General features: G+C 37.2%; 1 protein-coding gene across 1 annotated transcript in view; it reads left to right on the top strand.

Moving 5' to 3' along the window:
• The window catches only part of LOC137290424 (tyrosine-protein kinase Yes-like), a 46,056-nt gene that overhangs the window by 15,347 nt on the left and 12,394 nt on the right, over nt 1-18,315 (top strand). The window contains exons 2-3 of the mRNA XM_067821350.1: nt 7,495-7,832; nt 18,129-18,231. Coding sequence (XP_067677451.1) covers nt 7,664-7,832; nt 18,129-18,231 — 272 coding nt within the window. The 5' untranslated portion in view covers nt 7,495-7,663. The remainder of the gene's footprint in view (nt 1-7,494; nt 7,833-18,128; nt 18,232-18,315) is intronic.

Here is an 18,315-nt window from a genome sequence, read left to right as displayed (position 1 = left end):
GTTTATGTTTGCCTACTCAGAATCTCTCATTGACCTTTGTTTTGGTCATACAAGTTACAGGAAGGATGTTACTCCAATTGTCTAGTTGGCTTGAGTATTCCTTCAAATTGAGAGTTGACCCAGGTTTGATTTCCTCCTGCCAGGTCATCAATATTGAACTCCCTCACTATGCTCAGTGCATCTCTGAAAGATGGCTGACCATATAACAGCTATATAGATATAGAAGCTATGTGGTTTAGTATGAGGTCATACTGATGAAACCTGGCATGTGTTGGGCGATGAAGGTGTGTATGCTTACAGAGACCCAGGTACACGTCGATTTGAAATACCAGTCAACATGTATTCCAGTGCATGTGGAAAATACACATTTATCACATTTTGTATTTTTCAGCTTTAAGAATGTTTGTAGTTTTTGGCAGTGTTTACATGAATGAAGAGGGAAATTATTTAATTGAGAAACTAGCCTAATTAGATGTAATTCCTGTGACTAAGAAAGCGAAACTGTTCGAGACCACCTTCCGTTTAAAATATGTCATGTCATGCAGTGTGACCATGACCGCATTGAACCAAACTGTACCAGACAAAACACATGCCACAGGAATGGCGGTCCCTCCCATGCCATTGGTACCCTGCAGAGCAATCCTGGTGATGGGACACAGGACCACTTTGTTGTATCTAACTTAATGACCAAGGTCCCTCATCAGATAAAATCCCAAATGATCCCATGCTGGTACTAGGTTTCGAGAGAATTTCAAAACTGTTGTGATTTTCCTGTATCCAAAGTATTAACTTATGGCCCAGACTATACAGCTGTTAAGTGCACATAATACATTGATACAAGCATTTCAGTATTTTTCCCCATCATACCAGCATTACTGTGAGAAATTCTGATTCATATTTGGTAATGTAAGGACAAGCTGTAGTGGACTTGCAACTTCTAAATCAGACGATGCATCATCTGAATAAAGAAGTTATTCCATACAGCTTGTCTTTAGGTTACTCAACAACTTGTAATAATGACACTCAAAGAGGTCATACATGGTAATCAATCTGTCATACCCTAACACATGAAGCCATTCTAACTGTAATAATGTAAAGAATTATGCGTCTTGTTACTTCTTTGAAGTAATGTATCATTATGGAATGAAAAAGTAACAATCTGGATAACTGATATAGTGTTGTCTTCAACCAGGAAGTGCAGTTCAGGTGCTTTCTTCTCGGGCTATCTAGATGCAGCCTGAAGTCTATATGCTTGACCGTAGACCAGTGGTGTATGACTGGAAGTATGTGGACATGTGTGATGATTTTCTAGAGCCATAAGGAAATGGTGATGAAGAGGCTGCTTCTGTCGTACTTGTAGGCAATAGTCTAGTTTTTACAGGAAATTGGTCACTTGACCCAAAACGTGATCAGAGCTTGACCCAATTATGTCCAAGTCAGTTTGTATGATAGGGTGTGTTACTTTCTTTATTCCTGTTGTACGTTTTAGTTATTTTTGGCTGTGTGTCATTTCTGTCCTTGGTATTGAAATGTTTGTTGTTTTTGCCAGTGAGTCATTTTTCTCTCATTGCTGTTGAATCCTGGGTTATTGGCTTATGTCATTCTCCTTGCTGTTGAATACATGTACTTGGTTTTTATTGGTTGTTTGTCAACTTGTTTGTGTTGAATCCTACCTTGTCTCTGTGGAATCCTTTGCTTTTATTGCCCATGTTTTTAACTGTGTTTCTCTTTCCTATTTAAAGATAATATTTTCATTACCTTTAATGTGATGTTGTAATACCAATGATTGTCTACTCCAGTCCTCCTTTGGTGCAAGCTGACTTTGTTACCTATGGTCAGCAGTGTTCACGAATTGTGTCTGACTCTCTTTCAAATCCAGCAGATTTGCCAATTGTCAGACAGAACTCCCCAACATACTGGCCCCAATGTCTGACTGAATATATCACAACAACTTTGTCTGAAGTTGTTATTTGTGTCTTTTGACACTTGTTCACGGTTTATGAATTTGTGCTTATAATGTTAGTCTTTATATCATGTTAATAATTTCAATGCCAATTATGAGAAATGTTAAATCTGAAATGTTTTAATTTCAATCTATGGGCCCTGTGAATTTTCAGTGGGTCAGACAGACATCTGAAACTTACAGGACACAATGTCCTGTCACTATGAAACACCATTCAGGAACACTGGGTCAGATGTGTGTGTTAAATGTTGATAAGCATGCAGCTGATTGTCTTTGCACCACTGTACGCAAGAGATCATTTTCTGAGTGTTACTGTTGTCTGTGATGCCTTCTGTTCATGTTTAACACTCAACGCTACTTGAGTCACTTCAGTCTTTATGTATGATCTCGAATGCGATTGTAACAAAGTTTCCTCCTTTTTGGAATTTTACAGTGGCAATACACTTTATGGAAAGACTTTAGAAACAATTTTATATATCCTGTACAACAATGTGTTTTTGTCTAAATCTGAGAATTACATGTGTAAGAATACAAATGTGTAACTCATCGCCCTTGGACGAGTAGTGGTGATTAGATGTATAGGCGAATGAATGGGTGCCCGGTTGGATGGGTTAGTGAGTGAGTTTATTAACAAGAAATGGTGTGTAAAACCAACCATCATAGGGGATGTCATTGCAGTAGCTTTAATAGAAATGATTCTAAACATGTATTTTTTTAACACCTGTATGTATGTCACCATGTTGAAATGATGGAATGTTGGTGGATCACATTCCACAATAGGGTTATAAACATTATGTCATTGTTGAGACTTATTTCAGGTTCGCAGAATTTTGCATTTTTTCTGGGGTACATGTTCGTTTATGACGTTTATTGAATCCTACTGCCCAGATGAAAACAAGGGTTTATGTGGATTATAAGAACTGTGCTGGCTGAATTGTCACCCGCAGTTGATAATGGATGTGATGCTGTACAAGCATATGAGGAAGTCATTATTCAGTTTCAGTTTCACATTTAGATATGAATAATAGTGTTTGAATATAAATATGTTTATCATACGGAAAAAAAATCATTATAGAGAAGGAAACACATAAATAACTGTTTGTCAGTAGGAAAAACTTAATAAATTGATAAACACATGCTCATTTACTGTTTGACATCAGTGCACTGCTGTGTCTGCATTTATTTGTGTCATGTGTGATATTAGAAAGTGTCTAGTCCATTGTAATGCTTTTGATGGTAAGGTGTTCAAAATGCATTGTTTTAGAGCCTCAAGGCTCCAGATTTCACATACCAATGACCAGAGGTGTGTTTGTTTTGAATACACAATGCCAAGTTTGTTTTAACTTGAAATGTAGTTTTGTCAGTCCTTGATTGTTCGAAACATCATCAATAAATATACAATGATGTAATGTTGAACAAGAGCACACGTCACCAAGACTGTATTTCAAAAATGGTAGGGACTGTCTGGAGAACCTATAAGACTATTAACAGTGTGTAAAGATTGTTAGTCCTGTCAGATTCAACCTGTTTCAGCAAGCGGTGCGAGATGTCTCCATCGGTTCAGCACAACCAATAACCTTACAACCAAACATTGAAGCTTGACTGTCGTGTGTGTTGTAGCAAGCTGATGATGTTGAGGGTGATGAAGACACACATGAGAGTGGTTTATTTGGGATTACGATTCAGAGGTTTTTCGTTCTGTGAGCTGGTGAGCTTCGGTAGTTGTTGTGATAGTCAGAATGTTGGATTGATCTGTGAAGGCTGTCACTCGCTGACAATTTCTTTTGTCAGTGTAAGGAGCCATGTTGCTGAAAATAACTGTAGTTTTTGTCTGGTCTAACCTGAAATATAACATACACATAATATAAGAGTTTATAGTCATTAGTAATGGCAGTGTTATGTATACCAAACAGCAAAAGGAACACAACAGTGGGTTGTTTGTCAAGTTTTTGAATAAAAGAAATGAACATGAGCCTTTTCTTTTGTGAAATTTCATTTTTTCAAAACTTTCATTTCTTTTATTGTGGAGTATATTATTATATGATACAAAGAGTGCTGCTATAGATTGCTTCAAATGCTTATGACAACAATGGCTTGTCACCATGTGTCACAAGGATGGTGACCTTGGCTTCAGTATGACAAGTGTGAAGATCCCTTTCCTGTGACAGTTGTGGTACTGGCAAGAAGGTGCCTTACTCTGTGAGTACAGGTTTGAATCCTGGATGGGATTGACCCTCAAAAGTACTGGTATCTTCATTAAGACTACTTATTAAGAGACTGTAATCATTAGTTTCATTTGTTAGATCTGTGTTATGTTTGTGTTACATTTGACCAACATTCTAAAAGGGATTGTGTTCTCATTGTAAAACTTTATGTGTATTAATAAATATAATATAATTTGCGTGGGTGTTCGATATACTTTAATGAATTATCTGAAACTAGAGTGTTTGTGTGTGCCTACTTTTGCTTACTGTTTAGCATTGCATTGAGTAATATTTCTCTTGTCTATAAATACCATTGTCACATCCAACCAGCAACCATTTCTGACTCATGTTTTAGATGACTAGATTTTGGTTAAGAACCATCCACTTCATCTCAATTGCTAGGCAAAGTCTCTAACTATTGGATGGGTTCCTGTCTCTTAGTCTTACATAGCATGATTATATGGTCCCAGGCAAGTTACATACTCTGTCCCTTAACTCCATTTGCGTGCTGAAGGCCATGTGCAGTTTGTAATGAAGCAGATAGATTGTAGTGTCCAAAAAACTAATGTTAGTTTTAAAGTGTAAATGACAGAGACGACAAATCCTGAACATGTAGAGTCAATACAGATAAGTTCAACTTCTGTTTGTGCATATCTGCATTTGAGGAGAAGCCCCTCCTTTTTCATCATTTTATATTAACCAATGTAAATACTGACAAGTTCAGTTATTAGAGTGGGCAGATAAATTGAAGCAACTGAGGCTGAATGGTTTGCACAAACCTCGGTTTACCAGAGCTGTCATTGTGGAAACCAATTTTTCTACAATGAAAGAGTGCTGTTCAGGTGATAGTGATTATATACTCAGCAGAAACGTGTTTGTACATAGTAATGATGATCACTGTTCACCTGGCAAGGGCTTTACACTGAACAGAAAGGGTGGTACGGTAGCCTAGTGGTTACATCGTTAGCTTGTCATGCCAAAAGTCCAGGTTCAGTTCCCCATATGGGTACAATGTGTGAAGTCCATTGTTGGAATAATGCTAAAATCAGAGTAAAACTAAACTAAACTAAACTAAACTAAACTAAACTAAACTAAACTAAACTAAACTAAACAGACATTGTGTATTAGACTGGTTCATGAAATGGATCAAACACTGTGAAAGTTTCCTTGCTTGTTAGACTAGATATAGATTGTTTAATTTATTGTTCTGACTGATTTAGTGCATAAGGACATATAAGGACACAGCATACGTATATGGATTGCATGCCAAGGTTATAAACATACATATGGGCCAGTAGTAATCTATTGTTATAGAGTTTTAAATATTGCAGGCGTGCATGTTCTGGGTTTTTAAAATATTATTTCTTCCTGGAGAGGCAAATTAGATGCATATAAAATCGTAATATCTTTCATATCCTCACTCGACATTCTCTGTAAACACTAATATCATTTTGGAAGTTTTCCAAGGACGCAATGACAGAAAAACAGTGTTAAGAATTCTTAATTGTAGCACACACAAGCACAGAAAGGTGAACTGAAAATGTGAACTATTGATTAGAAAACAAGACCTTCTCAGAAGTGTGAGAGTTTTAGGTATGTAGATCACGTTAATCATCATTACTACCATGAAGGAAGAGAATTCTGTCTCACTGTATTATAGTACCATAAAGAATATGAGGCAATAATAGTTGTTAAGTATCCTAGCTTACCCAGTGGCGAATAGCCTGTACTGTTAAGTCCAGCCTTAGGGTGATTGTACTTCCTTATTGTGGGACTCACCCACCATGGAGATCAGCCTGCAACAATGGCCAGGTTGAAACATTGGTGAGAGTTAAATTACCCTATCAGCTTACAGGATCTCCTCAGAGGCCTATATCCTCTGATAAGATTAGCTAGCGGGAAGAGAGTGAGTTAGCAAGCCAGCAAGGGGGATGTTTGTTTTTGTCATTACTCCAATGATGAAGGAGTAGAGGGAGTACTGCCATGCGTTACACCACCATATGCTGTCTGAATCTTCATGGGATCAGTCTATGCTAACTGACAGAACACATGCCTTGTTGGGGCTTCATTTGATGTGTGATGACGTATTGTGGAGGCAGGTAACAGTTTGGAAACAGTGGGGATGATTTAGAAGTGAGGTGTCATGTTGTCACGGACTAATTCAAGGATTGATACACTGTGGAGATGGAAGATGGTTTAAAGACATAGTCAGTTCTTCAGTTCCATGATCGTGCCAGATGGATTACCTGATGGAGATGCCTTTAGACATGGACGGTGGCATTCTGGAAGAATGGAAGGAATATTTATGAGCACAGTATTTACCAAAGTGCATGCTTTGTAGACAGTGACATAGAAATGATATACACAAACTTGACGGTTTAGTTATCAGTGGTGTCAGTCTTCAGCATGTAGTTTCTCATCGTTTTTCACTCATCGTTTTTCATCTCTTGTGGAATGAAATAAGTGACGAGGAGAGTTTCTGAAATTTACTTATCTGCTCAAAATTGTAAACAAGATTTTGAAATGCTTTGCGAATAACTTGATATTTGATTTTTAAATACTGGTGATTGTCAACTGGTCAAGATCAATGATTTGGGCTTTTCATTGTTTTTTGAGAACATATTAAGATCTGATGTTGCAAGCTTTATACATGTGGGTCACTGTTTCTATCAGATGAGCGACTATGCTTTACTACATTATTTGTGGGATCATTATTATTTAAAATATTTGTGTTTACACACTTGTAATTATTCCAATTGATAACATGCAAGTGAAGAAGCCAAGGAGGTAACTGATGATGAAGAGAAATTATGTGAAAATGTGACAATTTATTCCATTCCTTTGGAAATGTGTCATCTGTATGGGTATTTATTACTATTTCTCATACCCAGTATGTGCTTAGTCTGACAATCAACTTCACTGAAATATTTGTGTCAGACGTGCCACCTTCATTAGTGTTGAGGAATCTAACAATTGTGGAGGACACGTCAGATAGGTGTACTTTGACATTGCTTAGTATTGAAGAGCATCTCAAACCAAAAATAAGCATTAAAGTCAAAGTATCTGGTCATCTAGCATGATAATTTATTTTTAATTGCTCAGGTGTCTTGGATTAAAAACTTCAAATGTGGTACAGACTCCAAATACAGAACAGAACAGAAGGCTCTCCATTTGTAAAACCTGTCAGTATTCCCTTCAGTGCACATATTCTACAGGTTTTATTTTTTAAATTCAAGTTAAATAAGTAAGACTAGTGCTGAAATAAATATTTTTCTTTTGCATCAGTGATTTCTTTCATCTGCATAATTGTCAACCATTTTGTTTCAGAAAGAACCAATATGGCTCCAGACAGACACATGCGGCACTGACTGGTGACTGACTACCAGACAGACTTCAAGCAGGATTGCTGACGCCTGCTAATCTTGTGTGACCTTAACCTAATTAAGTGACCTGTGACCTTTTTGCAAGCCCTGAAGCTGATTGCTCACAAACCAGTATGGGGTGTTTACAATCCACACCTCAAAAAGACTTTGATGACCCTTCTAGCATTGGAGATGGGAGAGGGGTGGACAGTCTGGACAAGCAGAATGACAAAGGGAAAAAGAAAGTTCGGAACAGCTATGATAAGGACCCCACCAGTCTCCGAGTAAACACATCAACCTTCAGTAAGTACAATACAATCAATACACAATTCTATGTATAAATCAGGAAAACAGACAGGAAAGTCATCACTGATAGTATAGGTGATGTCTCTTCAGGACTTCAGAATTGTGTATTTCTACATGAAATCTGGAAATCAACAATAGGTCCATGCCTTTCCTGTCATACAGACCCTGAAATAAATATAATGCATTACAGCCAATGTAAGTCTGTTATAGCTGTCAAGACTGTATAACTTCAGGTTCAAATCTGAAAATGAAGAGAATCTCTAGGCTTTTTATTATGAGTATGAAGATAATTAACCTTTTATTTTGTAAAATGTTTAAATTCCAGAGACCAGTTGTTAATGTGTCCTACACACATGTTTTCAACAGTTTGGGGCAGATGGTATAGTTACAAGTCTCCTAGGGAATTCCGTGTAGCTTTCAGGATATCAAATAGAACACCTTGTTGACAGAGGGCTGGTTCAGCTCAACTTTCCCCTTTCTGTGGTCCCTGCACTTAGGGAACATGAAGTTCTACATCTGGTTCCATGAAAGCATTTCAACAGACCGAGATGAGTAACTGTTCTTCATATTAGAAATTAGAGGTTGTATTGGAAGTTTGTCATCCATGGCATTGGTGATGGAATGGATTTGGCATTAGGCATATGGGAAGCAGTTTCAGATGTTAATTACCTAATCTCCAGTAGAAGTGATACTAGAGGACTTGCTCTGTAAGTGGTAAGGGGTGTAGTGATGGGTCATGTTGTAGTGAAGAGGAAGTGCCAGGTGTGGACACCATTGTGATGCACTTTCATTGTACTGATGTCTGTCTCCATGGAGATATTCTGGGAATAGGAAATCACCTTAACAATAGTGCATAAGACTACCCATGTTATATCAAATATGGAAGCCCAGTTTAGTTGTTAAATGTATTTTGATGTTCAAAGAAATGTAAAAGGGAAGAAAATAGTCAACCATCAGTATCTGCAAATATTTCTTTTCTCTATTACCTGCTTAAACTGTAATAATCTCCTTCCTTTAGTAGAAATCTTTATTCTGGTTCAATGGGAGGATAAGTTAGCCCAATGGTCACAGTTTTGGAAAATCGATATCTGATGTCAAATTCATCATGTGGAAGACAGGTGGAAAGCCAATACCTGGTGTTACCCACTGTGATGTTCCATGCAGTTTGCTGAAAGTGTTGTAAAACCATATAGGTCTAATTTTACTCTAATGCCATTTCCTCCACTGAAGGTGTTTTCCCAAGTGTCAGAATGTCGTATACGTCCGTGTGTTTTGTGTTCACTCATGACCGCGATGGCACCACTGTTCAACTGCACATGCATCCATGACAGCCCAGATGGTACAGAGAAAAAGCTATTGTTCCTAGATGAAGACTTGACCTTTGAGGGTGGCGCTGACACAGATAGTAACTCCCAGAAGAAATGAGATTACCTCTCTTTGTAGTTTGACAGCCATTGGTTTGTTGTGTGGATACTGCAGATATATCAACACTCAGGGTAGATACTGTCACAGGTCTACAGGTAGTGATATATGTATTTGTGTTTCAATCAAAGGGAGTTTTAATAATGACCATTTCATATTCTTAGGAAGAGGAGGCCCAAGGTTTTGTATGAAAACACAAAATTGTTTCAGGTCCAACTGCAAAATCAGATATTTTTTTGCTTAAAAATTTGAGCATCAATACATTTCTTCTAGAATGAAGCAGCTTGCAACAAAAATTGGTTGGGGCAGACAGTTTCAGTTCAAAAGTCTGAATAGCTATTGTTCTATAAATATTTCCAAACCCTCATTATATCACCCAGAATGTCAATTTAATAGACTGCTTCCTGTTTACACATGGGTGTTAAATGACATGATGAATGATATATTTTTAAGTTAGTCTTTATAATTTCATCAGATATTTGATGTATTTCAAACACACAACTAAGCTGCAACAGAACGTGCTATTGTCCGTTTTGTACCCGTGAAGTAGGGCCAGTGGTTAAAGTGTTTGCTCATCATGCAAGAGACTTGGGTTCAATTCTCCACATGAATACTGTTACTGAATTCAATTACATTTTAATGCATATGAATACCTGGATTAGAATTGGTTTCCAGATACTTATTTGCATATCATAAGAGGTTGAGATGAGATGGTCAGACTCATTTATCCATGACTTGGTTCAGGCATTCAGCCTAATTGCATAGATGGATTTGTCCAATGTCTGCCTGTGGATTTTCTAGTCCAGACTTGATTATTTACAGAGCAACATGACTTAATTCACCAGGAATATTGCTCAGAGTGGAATTACAGAACAAACAAACAAAACAAACACTCCTAAACCTGCCTGTTGTACTTTTATGTTCTATCAGCCTCTGTTTTGAAGGTGGAGCAAAACAGGAAGAATGACAGTTTAACATCACTGTCAGGATTAATGTTGATGAGCAGTTGTCTAGTTTGTGTTGACATTGGTTCATCCCTGCTCCATGAAGATTCATTGAAGCTTCTGTATCTTTTGTCAGTGAAGAAATGTACTTTCCAGCAAGAGATACATGTCATGATAACATTGATTTGTTGAAAGCTACATAGGGAACAAAGGTGTGATGTCACTTCTGACCTGATGGGACAAAGGTCAAGGCTGATCTCTGAGTTTTAAACTTCATTATTGTTTACACTTGACACTAATAATTTCCATTCAGTAACTTGTGTTTTCATTGTTTCCTGAAGTCATTGTGGACAAACATCTTGCAACTTCCAGATTTTCTTGTCCTATATTTAAGATAACATGATTGAAATAAAAGTTACACACACATGGTATTTCTCATTCAGAAATGCAAGAATCCACATTGCAAATGTTTGTCTAGGAAACTTAAGACTGCTTTGATCCTATTTTTGAGGAAAAGGGTTTAATGCATACATGTTTAATCCCCGAGAATGTAGCTTGGAGTTAAATTTGGGGAATGGAAAGTAAAGCACAGCTTGGAAACAGTTGCTATGGTTGGATGACAATCAGAAGCTACGTGCAAGAGTCACAGTGATTCAATTTAGTTGTATCAACTGTTCACAATATCATTGTTAGCCCTACTAAACCTTCTTGTTTACATGACTCCTGCTTGAACGTGGAGCCTGGTGGGGGTGTGTCTGTGTTTGTTTGTTTGTCCTGCTAATGACCACAAGTAGAATGGTCAACAAGGCCAAGTTGGGATAGGCTTGTCTGACAAAATAAATGAAATCAGCTGAATATCTCCGGAAGATTTGCGGAATCTTTTCTGTATGCATTGACTATGAGCCAAGCAGTTTTGGAAAGCTTTCGGTCATGTTGTCTTTGTATGAACACAGACTGCAGTAGCTATTCCTGACTGACAGTCAAGAAGAAACTGTATGAAGTGACTTGCATGTCATATAGCATGGATGGTTGCTCATGATATCAATCAGTGGATTGTGTGCTCCATTTTGAGTTGCATTCAGTCTGCCATTATATTGCTGTTTGCAAGTTTATAAAATTAAAGAAAAGTTATTTTTATAAATTTTAGAATAGAACTTTGTCAGAACAATACATAACACTTCCACTGGTCAGTGTTAGATTATTAGAACCGTTCTCTATGAACCTTTGAGGTGCGAAGGGGTAGCCTAGTGGTTCAAGTGTCTGCTCGTCACATCAAAGACCCAGGTTCGATTCTTCACATGAGTACAGTGTGTGAAGCCCGTTTCTGGTGTCCTCCACCATGACATTGCAGGAATATTGCTAAAAGTAGTGTAAAGTCATACTCACTCACTCTGTGAGCCTTTGATGGTTTTTGTTGGTGATTGGTTGTGACAAAGGGGATAGTATTTAGGAACACCTAAATTTTTTCAACTTTTCAAATTGTGAATTCCGCTCAGTGCTCGTTTTTGTCTTCTTTAATCTGTTGCCGTGAAGACGACATAACATGCACTTTCATTTCACTTCACCACTTTCATTCCCTTTTTCCCAACACCTCATTTAAGAAAAAGAATACTTTTTTCTTTAGGTTATCAAAGGCAACTTGCCCTTATTGTTCAGAGTCAGTGGCTTAACAATTTTATGAATCTTCATGAATGATACAGACATATGTCACCAAGATGTTTGCATCAGTTAGCTCCTGAACATGGCATTTCATGACTAACAGGCTACTCTGTGTATGTGAAGTCACTTTGAGTTTAGAAATTATGATTAATCTCTGATCTGAATTTGAAGTATGTAAACAAACCACATAAAATATGAAAACTAGGGGTTTTGCTTTGCTAAAAAATAGGAGGAAGGACTAGGATACTATTGTTTGGATGCAGTTTCATTTTCCAACCCCAAAAGTAAATGTGTATTTTATAAGTCCTAGAACAGTAAACTAGAATCTCAGGTAAAAGTATATATTCAGCAGAAGATATTATCAATAGATAAACTGTACATGCTGAATGACCTAATTATCGGTTGCGGAAATATTAAGATGGATAGGTCGGAGTGAACATCCCTGTCACAAGGTAGTATTTCTCTGCCCTTGTTTGGTTTGAAACTTCACGTAATTCATGCGAGAGCAATGATGAAATCAAGGTCATGTGATCAGAAAACAAGATGGTGGCTGTTGGATTGTGTTTAACTGGACCAATTTAGTATGAAGATCACTAATAGTGGAGAGAATATAAAGTTGTGTGTGAGCAGTATATGTGAGTAGTAGACATGATTTGGAATGTGTGGTGGAGGAAATGAAGCCATGTGATTACGAGATATGAAAACAGCATGATCAAGATTCGTATTTCCAATGTCCTGTCCCGGTCCCTGTCCACAAGAGGATTATGCAGAAAAGCAAGCCAAAGAAGCAGAAGTCATTTTATTAAATCAGGTAGATGTAACATTGCTTGAGTATAATGATTACTTTAAGAAAAGGAATTCAGACGTGTAGAGATTACAAAACAATAGGAGAAGTGCAACTGAAATTTTGAGTCAAGATGTGATGTTGAATTGCATTTTCATATGTTCCATGTTCAATGACCAAGTTTCATAGGTCATGTTTGTTCTTGTGAACATTATGAGACAGTTTTTGACTGGACTATACCATGAGACAGAGTTCGGACAAGTACTTGATACCTGAAACTAGGTAGAAATAGACCAACATGAGTCCAAGTATGCATGTACCCATGGTAAGGAAATAATTATGTAAAGACAAGGGCATGAAACTCTAATATTAACAGCACACTGGTAGGCTGATTAGAATGAAGGGAAATGTCCCAGCAGTGTATAGTCACACTTTCAACTTTATATGTCTTCGAGGAAACGGCAAAGAAACACAAGAAAATCCAAATGAAGTTTGAAGGTCATAACCCTAATATTATAGTTGAATATTTAGAAGGTTCTTGGATTCTTGTTCAAAGAAAAATATGATGGTCACAGGAGCCACCAGAGTGATTATTTGTTTTGTGAACATGACAGTTGCAGCAGTAAAACAGAATTTGTTTTGTTACTTGTTTAAATAATTAATGCACTCAATAATATTCCAGCTATTTTATTTTGGTTTGTAACGGATAAGTCAAGTTGCTGACCATATGACCATTAGGGATACTATAAATGTCATCATGTTAGTGAGCCTGGTCACCTGGTCACCTGGTCACCTTAGTAAAGCTTAATATTACAAGGGTTGTTGAAGGCAAAAACAAATCAGGATCATGACAGGAGTTTATCAGCTGCAACTGACTTCACACATAGCAGGGGCGGTGGGGTAGCCGAGTGGTTAAAGCAGGTGCTTGTCATGTGAAGACTTGGGTTTGATTCCCCACATCATTACTATGAGTGGAGCCTATTATTCATGTCCCCACCATAATATTACTGGAATATTGCAAGAAGTGCCGTAAAACCACACTAACTCACTCGCTCGCTCAAACGCTCACTCACTGACTCACTGACTGACTGACTCACTCACTCACTCACTCACTGACTCACTCACTCACTCACTCTGTACCTGTGAAGGATACTGAACCTTGGCATGCATAATGAGTGAATACTTTTCTCAGCCACATGCAAGAAAAAGTTCGTTTGTGTCACAGTTGTTCTTGTTTCATAGGAATCATGCATATGATAAATTTGCAAGACGTGAACTGTCATTCCTAAGAAATCAAAGTTGAGTATCGCAGAAAACATAGACTTTATTCTTGGTGATTGTTGGATGATGGGTAGAGGCTTGGTATATCCATGGATATCCATATTGTGTGTTGGTGAATTTCCTGGTGTATAAGTGGAAGGAAATACCTATGGAGGTAGTACCATCGGGAATGTTTGTCAGGGGACCAACTCACTCAGCCCAGTGTTGCCATGGGTTATTTCTGGAAGCTGATCCGGAGCTTTGGCTTGAATCAGCTGATTGTGTTAAGCAAAGAGCAAGAGCCTGTTTAAATAACTGGATTGGAAAATATGTGGCAGTCTCAAACATTGGATATTTCACATTGGATAGTTTTCCAAAGTTGTAAAGTTATTTTTGTACTAATTGTTTATGCATTTCATACTAGTCTTTGATATGATGTTTGAAATTTGTAACTTACACTGTTCTTGAACACTATGGTTGACTTATGGCATTAAGTTTAACATCTTTAGTGTGTCAGGTGCTGTCCACTATGTTAATCATTTGATTCTGTGTAGAGTTGAATGGAGCTATTGACCATTCTGAAGCACTTACCTAGACCTGCTCAAAGACCACTATATACTCCATATACCAATGTGCCAATATGCCTGACTGAACTATGCAATCTGCAGGCGAGTCTGCCAAATTGAACTGAAACATTTCCCAGTTCATATTGGAATGTGGAACTAAACGGGGAAAGAGATTTAATCCTTAGGTTTATGCAAAAGACCAATGTAGGAAAATAAGAACCTAAATTTTGAACAAAGTAATTATTTTCTGCCAATTTTCCTGTAAGGTGACTTTGGTTAGATTCCTGGTCCAGGTTCAATCAAGCGATCGTAACAATCGTTAGTCCATGTTGGTTATCTGTTGTATGATGTGAAACCAGTATGAGGTGACGGTATAGATAAATGATAATAATAATGTTCATCATATTTTGACCATGGCCCCAAAATTTTACTAGTCTGCTCACAGGCATGTACAAAAAGTATTTACAGAAATCATGACTGGTTGTACCTGGGAAGCTCTGAACTGTGTCTTTCCTGTCAAATCTGTCTTGTTCTGTGGTGCTATGTTCTTATTGATGCAGTGGTTGTACAAAACCTAGGGCGTAGATTCTACTCTGGTGATAAGTATTCTATCTGTCATGAGCAATACTTATTAACAAACTGTGCTCTCCTGTCAGTGTTTAAGTAGCATGCAAATATGTATGTGAAAAGCACTCTTTTGTTGATCCTACAACTCTTATATAATATCTGTGTAGTCCAGGTATATGTCTTGTCTTTGCAAAAATAAACATTGATGGGGCTGCCGCGAGAAGCATCTGTGTTCTAGCAATCCATTTTCAGAACTGTCAATAACAGTGACTATTTTCCACCTGAAATATGATAAATAACAATCTAGATCTATTTACACTTGTATATATGTTTTATTACCACTGGAGTGTGTAGTGTTAAAAGCGTGCCGGATAGACCTGAAATGACACACTTTCTCAACCACTGAGAAGCACTGCTTTCAATTCCTTATTAAGCTGATAAGGGACATGTTATTTAAGATCATGCATAACTGACAGGCCACATGGAAAATAATACGCAGTATGAATCCCAATATCAGCTATATCTGGTGTGTCATTATACAAGAGGATGCAAAAACATTTTGTTTAGGAAGATCAATTTTGACTTCAGATTGTGTTGTCATAATAAATATTTTGCAGCAATATACCCGATACTTTGTATTTACTAGAGCAAAATATTTTTAACAGAAAATAGAAGAATTGCACAGTAATAGGTCCTTAAACTAAAACATCTAAAACTTTATCTTCATTGGTATTTTTTCCCTGTCACTTAGTCTCAGAAAACAGATATAATTGCCTTATATGGTTTTGTTAACGTCCCCCTTTTATGGATGTTCAAAGATCGGGGGTTCTTTTCTTATCTTAATAGAAACAATGATCATTTCTAGAGGGTGTCAAATGAACTTCCTTTTCTAGAGAACAGCACCGTAATCAGCCAGACTATTAACACAATTTTGTAAATGGAGTGAAGTATGGGATATGTATGTTGATTTTTAACAGTATTTCTTCTATTCCTAAGGTATTGTTTACAGATTAATGAACTCGACCATGACCCACTACATGTTCAATTCGTAGAGAATGTGACTCTATAAAGGAATTAGTTTAAGTATGGATTTGTTTGTACATCGTACTACATGCTCTGAACCTTTGTGCTGTAATCTGAGAGATGTCCACTAATCATAAATGTTAAAAGTTCATTAACGATGACGAATAACATGTGTAAGTTTATACAACCAAACACAGGTTACAGCAAGAGAGAAATAATCACTGTATTGCAGTGAAGTTTTAATTGCCTGAAAACACTTATAAGTGAGTGTGGCTTTTAACAACAAAGAAACAGATTAAGTTTGAGATACATCATACAAGACTTCAACCTGTCCGTCTTTCTCTTAAGATGGTACAATAAATGTTCTGTAAACTAACCCCACAAGATACATTCTGATGATGCAGTCTGTGTTGAAAGTGAATCAACAACTATAACACGCTAGTCACTGCACTAATCACTGGATGTATTTTATGTATTGTGACATTTCCATCCAGAAACTCGTGGTACATGTCACTGCAAGCTCCACTCAGTGCTCAGTGTCAATTTTGATATGCTATGTATAACTGAATATTTTTGAAAAGATGTGATAGATTTGTGTTGTTCTTTTATTCACATACCAAAGCTGTCCCCGCTGAGTTTAACAGCAAGTGTCACAATTGTCTGACTCATTGCCTCGTGACCAGTGAGCATGTTGATACAACTTCCTCCTTCTAGACCGACAGCTGAATCCTGCGTGGTCACATTGTGTGATTATCGGAATGTGCATATTCTCATTGTGTGTATGAATATACCAATAGGTGCAAAACCGCTTTCATCATGATGGACTTGGCTGAAATGTTATCAATGTGATATTAACTAACTCAGTCACATAATCTTAGGTTAGAGAGTCCTGGCTTTAGAGATTCCTGGCTGTATGTTTGTATATTGTATATCTATGCCTGTAAACTAATGGAGAATGTATACAGGACACCACAATGAGTACCACTTGCTTCCTGGTTGGCTGGGCTGGGCTGGGCCTGGTGTGATCAGATAACAGGGCTTTCATTTCACGGTATACTAGTCTCTGAATTGAGCCCACAAATCGATTTATTCTAACTGTAATGTAATACTGTTGTATTTGCTGTATTGTACCAGAGATAACTGTCCTATCAGTAGGCTTCTATGCATGGTCAACGCCTACATTCAACATGGCTGCAGTGAATATGTCACTCTATCTATATCAAGGAAGTGACTGGTGAGGTACTTAATAAATGAGCAAATGAGTAAATTGGCTTTAGTTTTGAGGTATAAGTGGTGACAAATCTTGTTTTGTTGGTGTTAGAAATAAATTTCATATATCTTCTACTTCCTGGATGCCTAGGTGAGAGAGGTGGTCAACAAGGAAATGTCACTAGTCCTTATGAGATACTGGTCTCAGATTAGTGGACTTAATTTAATTCTTGCTGGTTCATTTATCCTAGATCTGTATAACCTTTATGGTTATCTGTCATTTAGGCAGTATGAGAAATAACATCTGATAATGTCATATCATGACCTTAAATATTTTGTCAAAATGAAGTGACACGAAATTGTTATAAACCACTTTCTTAAAGCTACAAATTCAGAATTTAGACTAAAGTACTTTTGGAACAAGGTAATATTGTTTCAGGACTGGCTTACTGTCTATATAGATCATAGAGATCGATAGTCGTTAACTGAACATCGATTGATTATTGATAACTATCAGAAGTAACTTTGAGTAGAATGATCAAATATTCTGAAATCAATCAATGTGGTGACACATTCAGGATTTGATTACTAACAAGTCACCCCTCTGAACATAATTTAGATCCAAAACATGAATAAAGTCCGAACTTTTTGTATTGTACGATAAAATAAAAATGTGTTTCAGTTAATGTTTGTTATCGAAGACACAAATTTCATGTTGGTAATGATTACTGATGCAAGTATCTATTTAAGTTCAGGCATTAGATCTAAATAAGAATGTTGATGTTTTATGTAATGTCAGAAAAAGCAGGTGACCTCCTTGTCTGTATTAAAGTATTTAACATTACCTCCATTTTTGTAGGTGCCACAGCGAAGCTTTTGACAGCGCTGTACGATTATGAGGCCCGGTCTAATGATGACCTGTCCTTCAGGAAAGGGGACCAGATGGAGCTTCTTGATGACAGGTAGGGTTAGTGAGTAGTTGAATGATTGACAACACGTGGAATGATTGTGTGAATGCTTAATTACAGGAGGGGTTTGTGAGTGGT

This window comes from Haliotis asinina, chromosome 7 (assembly GCF_037392515.1).
Source record: "Haliotis asinina isolate JCU_RB_2024 chromosome 7, JCU_Hal_asi_v2, whole genome shotgun sequence".
Taxonomy (NCBI): Eukaryota; Metazoa; Mollusca; class Gastropoda; order Lepetellida; family Haliotidae; genus Haliotis; species Haliotis asinina.
Note: the sequence above shows the minus strand (reverse complement) of the source record. Positions and strands in the feature narration are given on the sequence as shown.